Below are 18,537 nucleotides of genomic sequence, written 5' to 3' on the forward strand. Positions count from 1 at the left end.
TTATTAACAATATTACTTTGGGCTAAGTTTCTGTTCAAAATGTGTGAAAAATCAAAACAAAATATAATCTGCAATAGAGAGCCAGACAGTTTCAGATTTTAAGTGAATTTCTTTTACAATACAAAATATTTTTATTCATAACACTATGGACCAAAAAAGGCACACTAGTTACGATCATACTGTCTTGTTAACATTATAATGGAGAGACAACTCTCAATTCAAATTTAGGTAACTAAATATATGTAGAATAGTCGCGAGTATATATGTATATACGAAAATATATGGAGATTCTTACTAATTTATAAGAATGACCAGGATTTAAAATGCAAGATATGTCTGAATTAGCAAGACTCAAATGGCGACCGCAGTGCCAGAATCTAGGCGCTGGTGTTTTACGGCAGACTCCGTACTATCTGTATAGTAGAATGAAGTGTGCAGTGAACTGAGCAGACGGTGATACGTAAAGTAAGCAATCGCTATAATTTTCGAAGAAAGCAAATGGTTGACTCTGTTACGTGGTGTAAACGTGAGAAGTGTCACGTGCGTTGGGTAAAACACGAATGACAGTGTTAAAGTGATGATGGTTTAAAAACTCGCAGTGTTTCTCAGTCTGTGTCAACAATTACAGTCCTCTGTGCGTTAAATAACATGGATGTAGAGAGTTGGGTTGTGCAAACAAAATAGCTGATAAGGATCATAACGCTTTACCTCGACACAATGGTTATGAAGCGCTGATTAACTACAAACGTGTGACGTGGTCGCATGAATCTTCGTTTACCTTTTAACAAATCACGAGTCGTGATTTTTGTGTCGGATCCCCATATCAGCTCATGGTTTACAGTATTTAAGTCAAACTTTGAAACATGGCTGAGGCTCTGTGATCAAATGGGTTTACAACATCCTGCTGTTCAGTATATCATGTGTTAATGCTAACCAGTATTATCACTGCCTACAATTAGGTTGTTATTCTAGAGGACTATGTATATCCTATGTTGTGATGTTTGTAAGCCATTACACTAAATTCCATTCACACATTTGAAGCGGGTGGGGCGTGGTACAAGGTACTTCATGACTAAGTAAAACCCTTTTCTGATTCCGTTAAATCCCTGAATCTGGACGTAAGATACATAGTCAATTTTGGATATCGAGTCTGGTCCACTACAGATTTACGCATTCATTTGTTTTACTAAACTGACTGATATGCACGCCGAATGGAGTAATATTCCTCTTGGAGCGGTATATTATCCAGAACTTTTATTATTGCAATCCGCGTCTTATCAGAGATATGTTGACAATGAACAACGTTATTATATTAAAAATTTGGTATTATAGACTCATTTAAGCTGTTTTCATTAAATTAAATCGATCAACTCGTTTAAGCTGTAAGGATTAAATCGGTACATATAACTTGAATAAAGGATAACTGAAGTGAATATACTGAAATACTTTACATAATTATAAATGCTAACGAAGTTCACTATGAGCCATCAGTAAGAGCCTAAAAATAAACGAGCAGAAACGCCGATAGTTTTAATGGCATTTTTGGTCGTTTATTGTCCTGTACTTTATACAAGGTTGGAGCAAAGTATGGGTAATAAAAAATTCTCTCTTAAGTATCCAGGTAAGCACCACAATAGAGCCTCACGTGATAGTATTACTGCTGGCAGTGAACTGAATTTAATAAGGCGAAAATATAAATAATGAGATGGATATCTAGGTTAAAGTGCAGTTGTAGAGATACGAGAAATACTGACAAGTTTAAGTAGGTAATAAAAAATCAAAAGAATTGAAATATGAAAATATATAACAGATAGTACAGGAACTAATATTAATGATATATTACAGGAATTTAGAATAGGTATAAAGTGCGGGAACTAATATTAATGATATATTATAGGACTTTAGAATAGGTATAGAGTGCGGAGTCAAAGAAGCGTAATAATAATATAAGTGCACAAAGATGAAAATGTTGGTTGAAAACTAAGTGGTTGTAGTAAAATGGTGAAGCATATTCAGTAATTACCAAGGTAGGATTTGCTGATACGGAGGGAATATAAGTGCCTACCTTCAGGGACAACGAAAAGTTTGGGGATGATTTCGAGAATACTTCGGTGGTAATAGCAGTCAAATGTATTGTTCTGAGAAAGGAATGTAGGTGGTTTCAGTGCTATGGGAGTAACGATTATTTTGATGTCAATTCAAAAAGAACTAATTTCTCTAATTTAGAATGTTTAAAAGTGAATGCAATTAGATTGGAAATATTTTCTTCGAGAAAATCTTTCAGTTTAATGTCCCACGACTGTGTCCGTTAGGCTAAGAAAGACGATAATGAAGGAAAGTGAATGACGATGAAACAATTAGTGGAATGAGGATGTGGTAGCAAATGGCTGTACCGCGATAAAACCCAGACTTAATATTGTCCATCACAATTTTATTTGGCCGGGGATCAAACGAGGGACCCCACGGATCAGAGGTAAGCGCAGTATCACTGAACAACCATGCAGTATTTTGTTCGAGATTGGGCACAGGAACCTGAAGGAAGTATCGCAATAAGACAGAAAGATTTGGTGTTATAAATACACAATTCAATCATTCTCAAGTTGGGGAACAAGTATTGTGTCAAAATAAATATAATGCGTACATTATTTCTTCATAGAGCTTTGAGATTTTAAAATTTCGTTAGAAAGCAAGAGGATTTTGAGTGGAAATAGATTTTAAAAAATAGTGGTCGGTAATTCTTGTATGGACTTTCGAACTGCATGTCATAAAAGATTTTTTTGAATATTTTTTCCATGTTGCTTCCTTTCTCCTAAAGATGACAACTAACACCCGTCTTCTCTCACAAATAAAACTTCTCTTCTCACAATTCGATTGAATTTCAAGAACAACGGAGGTACTTCTAGAGAAAAAAGTTATTCTTGCACTGTTCAAGATCTAGATAAATATTACCACTATTAAAATAAATGATCCATTAAGAGATATTTAAGCGATTAAAAAAATCTCGCATAATTAAACTTTTACTAGTTTATTAACGAAAATAATATTAATAATAATAATAAGCAGGAGCCCATATGGTTCAGATCCAACGTTAACCTATAGGTAACATCTCACATAGCCTCGCTGTAAAATGGATGACAAGTTCCAAGAAAGCATTAACAACACAAGGAAAAACAATAACTAAAATTAGCATTGGTAGTTTAATGTCTTAAGTTTGTACTATAACGCGAGCGAATAAAGCCTGGTACGAAGTAATGGTTATATCACTCAATAGGAAAATCGACAAAACTTTCCACACAGATTACCATAAAAACATTTGTATTCTACTTTACTGAGATATGGTATTTACTGGGTTAGGGGCTCAGAAATAACATGCGTAATATACTATTTTCAAATGTAAACAGGAAAATCGTAACTTTAACACACACATAGGGAGCACTAAACAAGGATAAATTTTGTTTTGTACACTCTGAGGGATGCATATTTAAGCAGCCACATTATCATGAAAAGCTTAAGAAACGTTAAGTTTGCAATGGCTTAAACACATTGAAACTGGAAACGATATGATACAGAAAACGTACAAACCTTCCTAAGGAAATTAAGTGGTGATATAAGGGTGACTATAATATAACAAATAAGAGAAATATTGATGATAAATGGCTATGAAGAAGTGGATAGTGCCAGGCGAAATTAATTTTGAGAAAGATTCATACATATAACTGTTCGGTAGGTGCATTTTATTGTAGGATGATGAATTGCAGCTTCATTTTCCTAACTGCACTTTATTCAAGGATCAGAATACTTTGTCTAGCTTTGGCTAGATTTAATTAAATCTACTGATATGTGCGAAATATTATTCAGTTTGATCAGTCAGTAGTTATCTCTGAGAAGACAACTGCTAAGAATTTGCAACAAATTTTTACGTTAGACCGGTGACCACAAGATCTAGAATGTCGGCCGTTCGAATCCGTTCAGCACTGGGTACGAAGGTATAGTTTTTCTTCCATATTAATTTCAAGTTCACCACTACTTTATCGTAATGTACTTTAGCCTAGAGGGTAGATCGGGGACATAAATAAGAATAAATATAATAAAATGCAATATATCTCTTTTGAATTTCCCGAAAAATCATCAATACGAAGTAAGTGTATTAGCGTATACTAATTGTTCAGTCTGCTGCAAATAAACGTAAAAATCATGTCTAATTTAAAGCTCTAGTTGTTTAAATTTTTCTTCTGATTTTTTAGTTCAACCACCAACCGCCCGAAACTCCATACCAAATTTATGCAAGTATCCAAGGCGTTCCGTAAACAGTGAAGCGAAAAGTGTGACGCTTGTGTTGAGCAGAAATATTTTGTAGAGATATATATGCTTAGCACCATAACTATGCTTTTCCCGGAAGTCGCAATGTTCTGAGTGTGGCTTACGTATGGAAAATTTATGAGTTTCCTACTGGTTGGTTTTGACGATACTGTACTTGGTTGCCATAACACACTCACGTATCCCAGGAATTTGCAAGAGAAATATTTTTGTTTTTCTACCAGCAATATATATGAAAATTGTTTCAGCTCATACTTACAGGAGCTGTTTCGCAATTCCTGATACTACATTTAGAAGAAAATTCCGCTCTTACGAGCAAACGAATCGGTTTTATATGATATTGGGAACAAAGAGATCCGCGATATTAGGAAATTTAATTCGACATCGGCAAGCACAAACAAGTTTGGACTTTTGAACCAATACGGAAGTGTAAGTTTTACGTGAACTTCAAAAAAAGTATCGGTTTTAGGATCTTATGGAAAGTGCAAAAATATATTTTCACACGTAATAGGAATCGTACAATAACCTCTCAGTACTGATACTTCAAGTGATATTATTTCACTTCATGATTAGTGTAGGCGCGAGAAAGTCTAGGCCAATTGCCGGTGTGAGCTCATGCTTTGGATCCCATATAAAGCCATATATATCTAGAATTATCTATGGAATTTGTGCGTAAAGCGATGAGTTCAATGAACTTTTCACCAGAACCCTTTTACTATTTACTATTTGTCGGAGAAGTGTAGTTCTCTGTAACATTATATATACTCTTTGCCTGATGGTTTCCATTTTCCTAATGGTTTCATACATACTCAGTTGAAAAGCCCCCTGATTTTAATTTTCCTTTGCAAATACATTTTTGGTGTCATTTACTGAGTAAAGTCAACTTTTGAACAGTATAGATGTAATTGTGAAACTTTCTTTCTAAGTGTTTATGTAAAGGAAAGTTAAAATGGACTTGTCTCTGAATTAGTAGCATTCGCAAGATGTACAAAGTGTGTTTGGGAGCACGTAATATAAACACTATATTGTGTATAAAAATTTCACGAAAGTGTTATGAACAGCTAAACCATCAACAATACTTACACAAAACGCTGGACGTTCATCACTGCATTCAATATCAAAACAATATGCTAGGGTTTAGATTATTAAATGTCGCACAAAAGTTTGTTGATATACACCTCTGCAAAATCATACTAGGAAAAATGAAGAAATAATTCAATTCATACAAAAGGTAAAACTAATTAGCAGCAGAGCGATATAAAATTAATGATTTTGATGACAGAAAGTACTCTCTAGGAAACTAAATGTTAAGCTTTGGTAAACTTAAATGCAACTAAATGCAGAACAAATTACTACGAGTTTCTCGTATTCGTTTAGCTGTTCTTTTTAACTTGTATAACAACATACATTTAAATTGTTATTGCAAAGCACTGCTTAAAATAAGGAAGCAAAGAATCATTTTGAGTTTTGTTTTCAAATTCCGTTATCTGTAAGAAGCATATACTACGTTTTATTTATGTTTTATATAAAATTTATAATATTACCTTCCATAGATGTTTTGCTTCTTATCTTCCAGCTCACCGTCTCTTGTACTTCTTGAGAATGCTTCCTGTGAATTTGTAGTAGTGTTGGAAGTTTGAAGGGATAAACGAATATCTCCCACAGTCGAATATGCTGAGTTGTACTTCACTGCAGTTTCTCCAGTCATAGTTTGGTTTGCCAGAAAGTCACATGGAAATACCGGCGTAGCTTGAATGTCTTCTGTTGAAACCGGCAGCTCTAATTTATTTTCCTCCGAAGATTGTTCTTTTAAATACAATTCATTTGGTTCTTCTTTCCAAACTACTTCCGGCTCCATAGTTAGCTATTTACTCTTTACTCTATAAGACTCTTCAACTATTACACTATTTCTTTGAACTGGTATTAAAATTTAATCAAATCTTTACACTCTTAAGTTACTGTCACAAAATTACGATTTGAGTCTAAATACAGGACTGAATATACATGATTAGAGTATCTTCAAACTGTGATGTCCTGTATATAATTACTGTGTATTCTGAAAGAAAAAGAAGTATTTGCTTAATGTTAGATATTAAGTTTTTCGGTATTCAGTAATAATCACAATGGAAAATGCATAAGTTAGTACAGCTCTTCTAGACTGGTCTCAACAAGAATTATGTAACAGTACATGAATTACGACTTCAATCTAGCACGGTATGTTTTTTCTTCATTTCTTTGTCTTTTATGCAATTACGCAATTCGGAAGATCATATGTAGCATTTCTAATTTGGATATTTGGAAAACATTAATACGTGTTTTTCCTTTTTTTAATTTAGCTATTCCGCCTTAGAAACTCTGGGTTCATGATTTACTAGAAAGTAAACACTTAAAAAACACTTCAGAGGTACCATAGATGAGAAAAAAATCCTAAGAATATTATTAAAATAGTAATGTAATATCTAAATATTATTTGCTGCTAGTAATTATATTTCCTCAACACACAAAGTAAATTTTCCCTTTGATCTTTTACAGGAATATCTTATTGAATATATTAATCTATGATTTATAATAAAAGATTGTGTGTTATTTTTTTCAAACCATTTTAAACTAAAGTTTGTTGATTTACAATTTGATATTTGATTATATAATTTTAATATTATGTTGTGTAACGAGCTACGAGATTGGTTAATAAATTCCTTTCGCGATATTTTATTAAAAATAAAACAGAATACGTAAATCTAGCAACACCGAAACCAAAAATTAATTTTTGATCTGCTTACATTATTTTAAAAATCACTTTAAACGATACCACTGTTCTTAAGTGTAAAGTATACACAGTTACAAAGAGAATTTTCTCCAGGTCATAATATGGAATATCTAAATTTCTTGCTTTCTCACGAGTCTTGGAATGGCGTATATAATACGCTTGACACTGAATGTAAGTTTAAATACTTCTTTGAAACTTTCTTACATTACTTCAATATGGCGTTTCCAAAAGTTACTCGTAAAATCCGGACGTCGTCCACTAAATCGTGGTTAACTAAAGCAATTAAAATTTCTAAAAGTAACCTATTTAGATATAACAGGTTACTCAAAATAAATACATCACTTCCTCACAGGTTTCGAAATTATATTTTTAAGTACAGGAAAATATACAGAAGAGTAATTAAAACAGCTAAATTACTATCAAATAGCTCCACAATACTTAATTCTACTAATAAAGCTAAAACTATGTGGAAAATCTTAAATGGTGGAACAAACAACAAAAAGAGCGACTTTGAGTATGTTAAAGTTGGGGACGAAATTATTAAACAACCTAAGCGGATTGCAGATGTCTTCAATGGTTATTTTCTAGATAGTGTACCATTACCTGACCCCATACAAGCGAGTTATGACGACTCGATGAAATTTCCAATGCATTCACATACGATTTTTTAAATTCCAGCAACAGTACAGGAGTTATGGAAAATATTGAGTAGGATGTATAATTCGGGATCTTCAGATTTTGATGAAGTTCCAGTGACTGTTATTAAATTTTGCTTTCCTTTCATTGTACATCATCTCTGTTATTTAGTAAATCAATCTCTTGAGAAAGGATATTTTCCATCAGTGTTAAAAGTGGCAAAAGTAATTCCTCTCTATAAAAAGAGGAGTATGCATGATGTAAGAAACTATCGCCCAGTCTCCATTCTTTCCACGTTTTCAAAAATTTTTGAATATGTGATGAAGTCACGACTCTGCAATTTTTTGAAGTCATGTAACTTACTATCACCATCACAACATGGCTTCCAAAATAAGAAAAGTATTGAAACAGCCTTGTTTGATTACATGTCCAATATTGCTCTTGAATTAAAAAACAGTAAATATGTTGTTGGTCTATTCATCGACTTATCCAAAGCTTTTGATACAATTGATCATGCTATTCTTTTAAGCAAGTTGTATGCTTATGGTATTAGAGGAGTAGCTCACAACTGGTTTCTCTCTTATTTATCCAGTAGGCAACAAGCGGTACAAATATCAAAATTAGCTGCAGATGGGTTTCAAACAACTTGTTCGTCTTTATCAACTGTAATCAGAGGTGTTCCTCAAGGTTCCCTTTTGGGTCCTATTCTCTTCCTGATACACAGTGCGTTCCACGAATAACACTAAGGTCCACCTCCTGAAGAAACCAAGGCAGATAGAAACATGAAACCTTCTGTAACCTTCAAGGGACATAAAAGGCAACATTATGCTAAGAAGGAGAATCCCCCACAAAGGGGGCTAAAGGGGGTTACTGGGGGTAACTCAAAAATTTTAAATAGCAACCCCCATTGTGTGGTACCTCGTTTGAAAAGTAATCACGAGTAATGATCACTTGTGGAAATTGTAAGTCGCTACCATGTCCGTAGCCAACATGGCGGCCATCCGTAAAGGACGGTCGAAGTGTGTTCAACGAATAACACTAAAGCTCGTCTCCAGAAAAAACGAAGGCAGATAGAAACATGAAACCTTTTGGAACCTTCAAGGGACATAAAAGGCAATATTATGCTGAGAAGGAGAATCCCCCACAAAGGGGGCTAAAGGGGGTTACTGGGGGTAACTCAAAAATTTTGAATAGCAACCCCCATCGTGTGGTAGTGCGTTTGAAAGGTAATCACGAGTAAAGACCACTTGTCGAAATTGTAAGTCGCTAGCATGTTCGTAGCCAACATGGCGGCCATCCGCAAAGGACGGTCGAAGTGCGTTCAACGAATAACACTAAAGCTCGTCTCCAGAAGAAACGAAAGCAGATAGAAACATGAAACCTTTTGGAACCTTCAAGGGACATAAAAGGCAACATTATGCTGAGAAGGAGAATCCCCCACAAGGGGGGCTAAAGGGGGTTACTGGGAGTAACTCAAAAATTTTAAATAGCAACCCCCATCGTGTGGTAGTGCGTTTGAAAGGTAATCACGAGTAAAGACCACTTTTGGAAATTGTAAGTCGCTAGCATGTCCGTAGCCAACATGGCTGTCATTCGTAAGTTATGATCGAAGAAACATTGCAAAGCTGTAAGCAGAGAGTAACATAGTATGATTTGGAACATACGTCATTAATGCAGGAGATGCTCGAAGTGTGCACCGCCCAGTTCCTGGCAGTAATGTAAACGTTGGACGATCTCCTCTCGAACACGGTAAAAGTCATTACCGGTATAAAATGACAGGCATCAACTATGCGTTGGCGTAACTCCGCAATGCTGTTCGGCTGCGTGCGGAACGCTATAGTCTTCAAATAGCCCCAGAGAAAAAAGTCGGGTGGAGCAAAGTCTGGCGAACGGGCTGGCCATTCAATGGCGCCGCGACGACCAATCCATCGTCGCGGAAACTCACTATTTAAATAGTCACGTACAAGGCGGTGGAAATGGGCAGGACAACCGTCATGCTGAAAAACGGGCGGAATCTCTCCAAATTCTTGCGGATTTTCTTCCATTGCCTCGACAATCAACGGTGCAATAAAGTCTTGCAGCAACGCCAGGTACTTCTCACCCGTTAATATTCCATCGATGAAGAGGGGCCCGATTATGTGATTACCTAAGAAACCCGCCCAGACATTCAGCGACTCTGGGTGTTGAGTGTTGCCTTCACGAAATACATGAGGGTTTGTGTCACACCAATATCGGCAGTAATGCCTGTTGACCTTGCCATTCAAGTTGAGCGTACTCTCATCGCTGAAACACACGTTTGTCAGCACAATGGTCCCACGTGCCAATGCCTCACACATCTGCTCACAAAACTCGATACGCATATCGGGATCATGTTCACTTAACTCCTGGACCATATGTAGTTTGTATGGATGGAAGGTATGTTTTTTTAAGATTCTGTACGTCGTTGTGCGTGACACACCACACGTTTGAGCCACAGTTGTTATGGACTGTTGAGGATGCACATTCAGCTCCGCCAACACTTGTATCTGTGTTTCTTCCGTAACAACACTAGGGTTTCGAGGCTTTGGGGCATTGGTCACACTGCCTGTCGTAAAGAATTTGATTAATAAATGGCGTACAGAAGAAACACTGGGTTGCGCACATTTTGTTCATTGAACAACCGTGCTGTTGCACTGTACGAACGATTCGTAGCACCAAAGAGTAACAAAATTTCAATTCTCTGTTCAAGAGACCACATTATGTATGCAATGTAGGATGGTCAAATGCACCAGCACAAACACACGTCTACGTCCTTCAGACCGACTGTTCCGGGTTGTAATGTAGCGCACTGTTGGTCGGAAAAGCACATCTGATAGTGGTGCACGAGTAAACAGAGTAGCTTTGCTAAAGTACGTGTGTCCAACACCAAAGCGCCACCACGGGCGACTCATCGTCATGAACTACATCTCCTCGTCCGTAAGAGTAGCAGTTCGACAGTAGCGCAATGGTAAAGCGTTGGTTCAGTTCACGTGCGGTCCGGGGTTCGAGCCTCGGAGGGTTCAGATTTTTCAATAATATTATGGTACTCTCTTTTCTATCGGTTTCAGTTCAATTTGCATGTTTTGTATTTGCAATACTGTTATAGTGTTAGTTGTGTGGTATGTGTATTGTGCATTCGTTCCGAACTAGACCTACGTTAGACTTAGAGTTTGTTGTGGACATGGTCTGGTCTCTATAAGCGATTACTTTTCCAGCGAGGTACCACACGATGGGGGTTGCTATTTAAAATTTTTGAGTTACCCCCAGTAACCCCCCTTGTGGGGGATTCTCCTTCTCAGCATAATGTTGCCTTTTAAGTTCCTTCAAGGTTCCAAAAGGTTTCATGTTTCTATCTGCTTTCGTTTCTTCTGGAGACGAGCTTTAGTGTTATTCGTTGAACGCACTTCGACTGTCCTTTACGGATGGCCGCCATGTTGGCTACGGACATGCTAGCGACTTACAATTTCCACAAGTGGTCTTTACTCGTGATTACTTTTCAAACGAGGTACCACACGGTGGGGGTTCCTATTTAAAATTTTTGAGTTACTCCCAGTAACCCCCTTTAGCCCTCCTTGAGGGAGATTCTCCTTTCCAGCATAATGTTGCCTTTTAAGTTCCTTGAAGGTTCCAAAAAGTTTCATGTTTCTATCTGCTTTCGTTTCTTCTGGAGACGAGCTTTAGTGTTATTCGTTGAACGCACTTCGACCGTCCTTTACGGATGGCCGCCATGTTGGCTACGGACATGCTAGCGACTTACAATTTCCACAAGTGGTCTTTACTCGTGATTACTTTTCAAACGAGGTACCACACGATGGGGGTTGCTATTTAAAATTTTTGAGTTACCCCCAGTAACCCCCTTTGTGGGGGATTCTTCTTCTCAGCATAATGTTGCCTTTTATGTCCCTTGAAGGTTCCAAAAGGTTTCATGTTTCTATCTGCCTTGCTTTCTTCAGGAGGTGGACCTTAGTGTTATTCCTGGAACGCACTGTATATAAATGACTTGTTAAAATTTATGCATCCTGCAAAATGTATTCTATATGCTGATGAAATCAGTATGATAATATCAGGAAAATCAATAGAAGAAGTTGAGAGGAAATCTGACATTTTTACGGACAAATTAGTAAAATGGTTAACAGCGAATAGGTTAATTATAAATCATGATAAGTCAATTCTCTTACATTTTCATTTTCCAGGAAAACCGCGTATATCACCTAGAGTAAAAATATCTTCTAACTTACTCCAATATTCTTGCATAACAAAGCTTTTAGGTGTAATCATAAGTGATGATCTTTCATGGTCTGCTCATATCTCCACTTTAAACAAGAAACTAAGTAGCGTGTGTTTTGCCTTATACAAGCTTCAAGGTACTGTATCGAGAGAAGCACTTCTTAGCTTTTACTACGCCAAGTTTAATTCATTAATTAACTTCGGCATAATACACTGGGGATCTGCTGAAAATAGTTTACGCACTTTCCGATTGGAAAAGAAAGCGATTAGAATAATTTTTGGGTTAGCCACAAATTCGACATGTAAAAAGGTTTTCAGAGAAGCAAAAATTTTAACACTCCCCAGCTTATGCATCTATAAACCTATTCTTTTTAATGTGAAAAACAAGCATCTTTTTATGTTTAACAAAAATGTTCATAGCCATAATACAAGACAAGGTAGTGACATATTTGTGATGCATCAAAAATATGCTAATATAAGCAAAACCGTGTACATGAATTGTGTCAGATTGTATAATAAACTTCCTCTGTACTTGGAAAATATGAAAAATGTTTCCATTCTTGGTAAGACTTTATATAATCTACTCACTGGAAAGTGCTATTATACAATTAAAGAATATTTAAATGACTCATTAACTGAAGAGTTGGTAACAGATACTTACCCGTGAGTACATGCCCGGTGTGGTACAAACAGTTACCTAATTAGATGTAAATTGTCATGTTTTTATACTTAGTATATCCTATTTATGTCGTTTTGTATTTTAGAAAGATGCATGATGTATACCTCTGGTACTTGACAGTATTGTATGTTTTTTTTTTCTTTCTGACAACTGTAATGCTTACATGAGAATTTCTCATGCTTTGTAAGCTAATGAAACAGGCAAATAAATAAATGAATGAATGAATTTCAAAATTAACGAAACTAGGTTTTCTTTTATCACTTTCGCTAACTGCTATCAATTTGATAAACTTATGAAAAATCAGAGAATGTCAGTACACGATTTTGAAATTGGTATGGAGTATTTTTACGTTTACCTATTATCCTATGTATTAAAAATTACAGCTTTATCAATTAACTGGTTTTATAAACTACTTTTCTACGCAAACAGCAGTTGCTGCTAACCAAACTTTTATATTTTTCAATTCCACTTCAATAATTAATCATGATATTCTTCTCTGAAACGCTTGAGAATAATAGTAACAAAATAATAGACTAATAATACAATACTCATGTATATTACTTGCACATTATTACTAATACACAATATTCAGGTCACTGGATTGCTGAGATCCAATTCTGGTTATTTGCTTAGGTAATTAATTAAATTAAAATTGACCTGACCACATTTCGGTACAGTTACCAAGTTGATGGAAAATAAATTGTCGCTTTCGTGTCGCGAAAACGCAATGACTTACAATGCTGAAAATATAGCAATTCAGATATGATTTCAGGTTTCCCCCGGGGCGATGGGATGCTTCAACACACAGGGGTGAAAAGTACTATGGGAAAAATATTGGTATGCACATTTAGCACGACAAAATGTATTTACACGTTCCAGCACCGAAATACCGAATTCCGATCACGTGAAACCTTGCGCAATATATCGGCTGTAATATTGGAATATGTGTCCAAGATTCGAATCTTGAGATGCTGGACATCTCTAATATTAATCGCATAGAAAATCGATTTCACATAACCCTAGGCAGTAGTCCAGTGGAGGATATTAGCGGAACGGGGTGGTCATTTCGCAGCACCTCGCAGATTAATCCAGTAGGAGACCGCTAAACGAGGTACTTACGGGCATAGATACAGAATTGGGTGGGACACCATGGGACCTACCTTTTGACAGCAGTGGTAGCAAAATGTAATTTCCTAACATGTGCCGATAACCCATAGCTGCTATGCACCTCTTAATGAAGAATGACCCCACAACAGAATTTTTCCAAATGATACATCATACCATCATCACTTACAGGGAACATCTGCAGATGCGTCCTATTGTTCCAGCATCGCACGTCCTGTTTGTTAACCTCGCTGGGAAAATGGAAGTTTGTCTCATCAATAAACAATACGCCAGAGGCTAATGTAGCTGCTCTGTGGCCCATTGAGCAAATTGTAAACGACGATCTGGATCCTCTTTTGTAAGGTGCTGGTGAAGTTGCAAGTTATGAGGCTGGTATTGATTCTTGATAAAAGGTGAATGATTGATATGACTAATATCAGGATCACAGGCTTTACTACGCATGCTTTGTTTGGACTTTCACGGAATGGTACACAATCATAGTCATACGTCTTGCAAATAAAATCACAAAATAAAAACACTGCTGAACAAGACTGCACTTATATAATAAAAACACATTTACACGTGACGTTTCGATCTTCTAACCAAGATCCTCATCAGAGTGTACGTCTGATGAGGATCCTGGCTAAAAGTTCGAAATGTCACGTGCAAATGTCCTTTTATTAAATAAGTGCAGTCTTGTTCAGCAGTGTTTTTATGGAATGGTACTAACACTGCCACAGTTAATGGCTAGACTATCACCCATCATTGGTCTACTATTCTTGGGTGAATCTGTTACAGATTTACTTTCTTCGAATTTTTTGAACACTTTGAACAAAGTAACATTGACGATGGGACTACGTTGCGAATGAGAGAGGTTTTGCATGCTTTAAAACCAATCTGCTGTAGTAAATCAATTGTATATATATATAAGTAGTAATTTAAGAATAGTTATGCCAGAACAAAACTAATAGTCCAATTCAATTTCTATAAAATCGCTACTAAAATGAAATATCACACATTATGTTTTCCATTCATACAGTTGGATAAAAATCAACATGGCGGCGTCATCTAATATGTCCACAAACATTTCGTTGATCAGTATTTTCATTCACATTGTTACTTTGCTTATATTTTGCAGCGTTTACCACTTATTAGGGTGTTTCCACATTTTAACCATCCTGTATTTTACCTTTGAAATTAGAAAGTGTTATATTTATTTTAGCTTTAAAATTAGAATGTTTTATAACTATGATGAGAAGTCCTTTAACTTATAGCAATTACTTTTTATATCTTACATTATCCTTTTTTTTCACAATATTGAAGAAAAGCGTTAATATGGACAATGTGTTATGGCTTGGCTGAAATAAGAATATGTAACCCTAACACATAATGTGAGGTTTTATCAATAATATCAATAAGCGCAAAACCGAGAAAACTGTAATTTTACTGCAGTATATTAACATATATTATTATTTATGTGGTTTGATTATAACGGAACAATCTTGTGGAAAATTAGTTTAAAATATATTCTTGAAATTAAATGTGCTGTAGATATCAAAATCTTCAGCAAAAACTGGAATTAGCAGAATATTCCGTCTATTAATACATGCTTTTCAAAATTTACTGTCTTACGTCTAGTCTAAAGAAATCTTGCTGTTTAAGTAAATGAAATTGCTATTTTAAAAATGCTCAAGACCAAAATTCGCACATTTCTTACTAAAACTCAAATATATTCTAACACGGAATTTCTTGAATACTCAGGAATTGAACTATCACTCAAGTTCAGACTTAACTCATTTACTTTTCAGTTATTGTTTTAGGAACAAATATTGTTGGACCTTTATTCCTTTTATGTGCATTACATTACGTCTATTAATGCACGAAACTACTTACGCAAGCATTAAATCTAGATTCACTGAACTGTTACCACAAGTGACGTTGCACTTTGCATTTTATCTGGAAAAAGTTTGTCGTTATAAATTCTGAAATTTGATTTTCTAAAATATTGCATTAATTTCGGAGTTTTATTCACTTTTCTTTTTAACCTTTGATTTTAATACATATTTGAGTTTTCTTTTCACATCCACACTCAATTTCATTTTAGATTTCATTACATTATTTCTAGGAAAAAAAAAAAATATTTAGCCATTTTAAAGTAGTGCATTTTTAAAAAAAAAAAATTACTGTGCGTCAAGTAGCAACCTCTCCACTATTCATCAAAATAACACAACTTACACCATGTTTTCTTTGCAATAAACCAGACTTTCAAATGATATGAAGCATATGTGTACAAGCAATGGGAAATTTCTTGCTCTCGATGAAAGCAATTCAACAGAAATTTAAGCTTTGGTGTTTATAATCTTGACTGTTTAAAGAGTCGGATATAATGATTCCTAATGACTTTCTTTCCTCTATTTTGAATAGAAGTTATTGTGTTGCTTCATGGGTCTAGAAGAAATTGTTTTGACAATACATAAAGGTTGCAGAAGAACATCACTTTAGATCTATTTCTTGATTTGCATTAATTGCCTGACTCCACTGAGAATATTTCGATTTTTCCTTAACACATACTTCAGGATAGTTTATTTTGTTTGGTTAAGAATGAATTGATGATTTGTATGTTAATCTATGTTTCACAGTTATTTTATAGACGTGACGTAGATTTTCAATATGTGCTTATTACAAGCGAAAAGTCTATCAGGAAATCGACTATACATAACTTTTAAAGAATGACATTAAGAAAGTATTCTTTACTTTAGTAACTGTCAAAAGCAAGGGAGGTAGGAATTTAGATTTTACAATAATGCGATTATGTATGTACTGTTTTAGTTTTATCGAGTAAAAGTAGAGACGAAATATCTGAATAAAAATAAACGTAGTAATGATTATATCATTTTCATCTTTCAACAGTATCTAATACGAGAGTTGGAACTACTTTCTTGCAAATTTTTTATATACAGGTTTCTTTAGTATCTGTTTTTAATTTTGGTGATTTCATTTCAGAAACACAATTAAACATCAATATGCCACTTTTCGGATAACTGTTTTGAAGTTTTATTATTATTATTATTATTATTATTATTATTATTAGGGGATATGATAACTAAGGAACTTCATCTAGTTAATCTACTTCATTAACGTAACCTACTATACCATAGCAGACGCTCAACCCTACTTGAAAAACCTATCTTAAATTACTTTACTCTACTCTACCATACGTTTGTGCGTTTTTGTTTTTCAAATACCATCAGGTTACAGATTGAGAATAGTCCGGTAAATTAAAAAAAATAATTTATCTTCCACTTTTCTTACTTTAAATGATTCCATAACGCGTTCTGTATTGTTCTTATGCTTGTGCATAGCTCTAAATATTGATGTCCAGATGGACGAGTGCCAACTGATGTATACTAGAAATAACTATACTATCTTATTATATGTAATTATTTTATCACGAAATTTACTCGCATTGTCGTAGCAGATTTCTTAGCGTAGAAGTTGCATTCAAGAGTTCAGATTTACTGTACATGGGCTTTTAGAGCTGTAAATATGTGTTTGAACGTATGTCATAAAAATGACTAAAAAAAAAAAAAAAAAAAAAAAAAAAGCAATAACCAACTTGCGGCAGGTGTGTGCTGAAAGTCAGAATGCTATCTAATCGAGTCTGAGCAGAAGCAGCAAGTGAGCTTGCACGGCAACGCGGGGAAGGCTGAACTTTAAAAGTGCCCCTCTACTTTCAAACGCGAAAGCAGTTTTAACCTTAAAAATTGTTAGGTTAGTTTTGTTTATCCGGTAAGACTTAGATTAGAAGAATGACTGGAACTGGTTCTCCTAAATGCTGGTTTTCACTTCATTTAAAGTATGTTAGGTTAGTTTAAATTAGCTTCCAGTGATTGTTCTAGTGAAAGTAAATACTTGCCTGTTACCCTTTCATTACTTGAGATTTGCCATGCTATAGGCTTGTTGATTTTCACTTCCTTCCCTCATTTTCCACATTGTGTTCTTAAGTTCAGCAATCCGTGGGCCTCACAGACATTCTTTAGGTCTCCTTCATTTTTCTTATATAATTGAGCAAACCTCAAGGCAGAAATATCACATCCAACGCACCGATATACTCCTACATCCTCCTGACGCATCGAAACCTTCCGTGTCTTGCAAATACCACCCAATTCTACATATAATTTCTCGTACTTAGTTAACCTTACTGCCAAACCTACACATCTCCACCTACCAAACCTAAGAACTCCAAATTACCATCTGCTTTCTCCTGTAAATTTTTCAAATCTTTATAAAGGGGCACGTTATTCATGCAGTATGTATGATTAAAAAGATGAAATAAATGAATGTAAAGTCAACCAAAGTATAACTTTCCTACATCGTGCAGAAATACTTCGGCGGTGGAAACTAGAACTGTTAAACCGCCGTCTCGGCTTAAGTGCTATATCGCCGGACCAATTTTAGGAAATTTACTGTAAGGTCGCAGATATTTTAGGAATTTTACCAGGTGAATTGGAAAATAATTTTCGTTTGTAAGGGAGATTGAGCGAAAGTCGGGTGAAAGGAATAGTTGAAGTTAAGAAAGTGGTTGTTGTTCTTCGTTATTTTTGATTTTGTAAGCGGCATTATGTGTGGACGCGGAGGGGGAATACGTATGGTGGAAGCGTATAGGCTTACTTATGATTTAGTGGCGGTAACGGGGCAGGGGCGTCATTTAGGGGGCAATTGCCCCCTCAAGAGTTTGAGGAATACATATACTTTAATCAACTGTCTAGTAATATACTAGTGCAAAACG

General features: G+C 35.4%; 1 protein-coding gene across 1 annotated transcript in view; it reads right to left on the bottom strand.

Annotated features, from left to right (window-relative positions):
- Positions 1-6,021: 6,021 nt before the first annotated feature.
- Positions 6,022-18,537, bottom strand: part of LOC145675563 (uncharacterized) — a 95,790-nt gene continuing 83,274 nt past the window's right edge. The window contains exon 5 of the mRNA XM_081746079.1: positions 6,022-6,373. Within this exon, the coding sequence (XP_081602205.1) occupies positions 6,337-6,373 (37 nt within the window). The 3' untranslated portion in view covers positions 6,022-6,336. The remainder of the gene's footprint in view (positions 6,374-18,537) is intronic.

The sequence above is a fragment of the Thermobia domestica genome, chromosome 18 (genome assembly GCF_964235325.1).
Source record: "Thermobia domestica chromosome 18, izTheDome1.hap1.1, whole genome shotgun sequence".
In the NCBI taxonomy this organism is placed as follows: Eukaryota; Metazoa; Arthropoda; class Insecta; order Zygentoma; family Lepismatidae; genus Thermobia; species Thermobia domestica.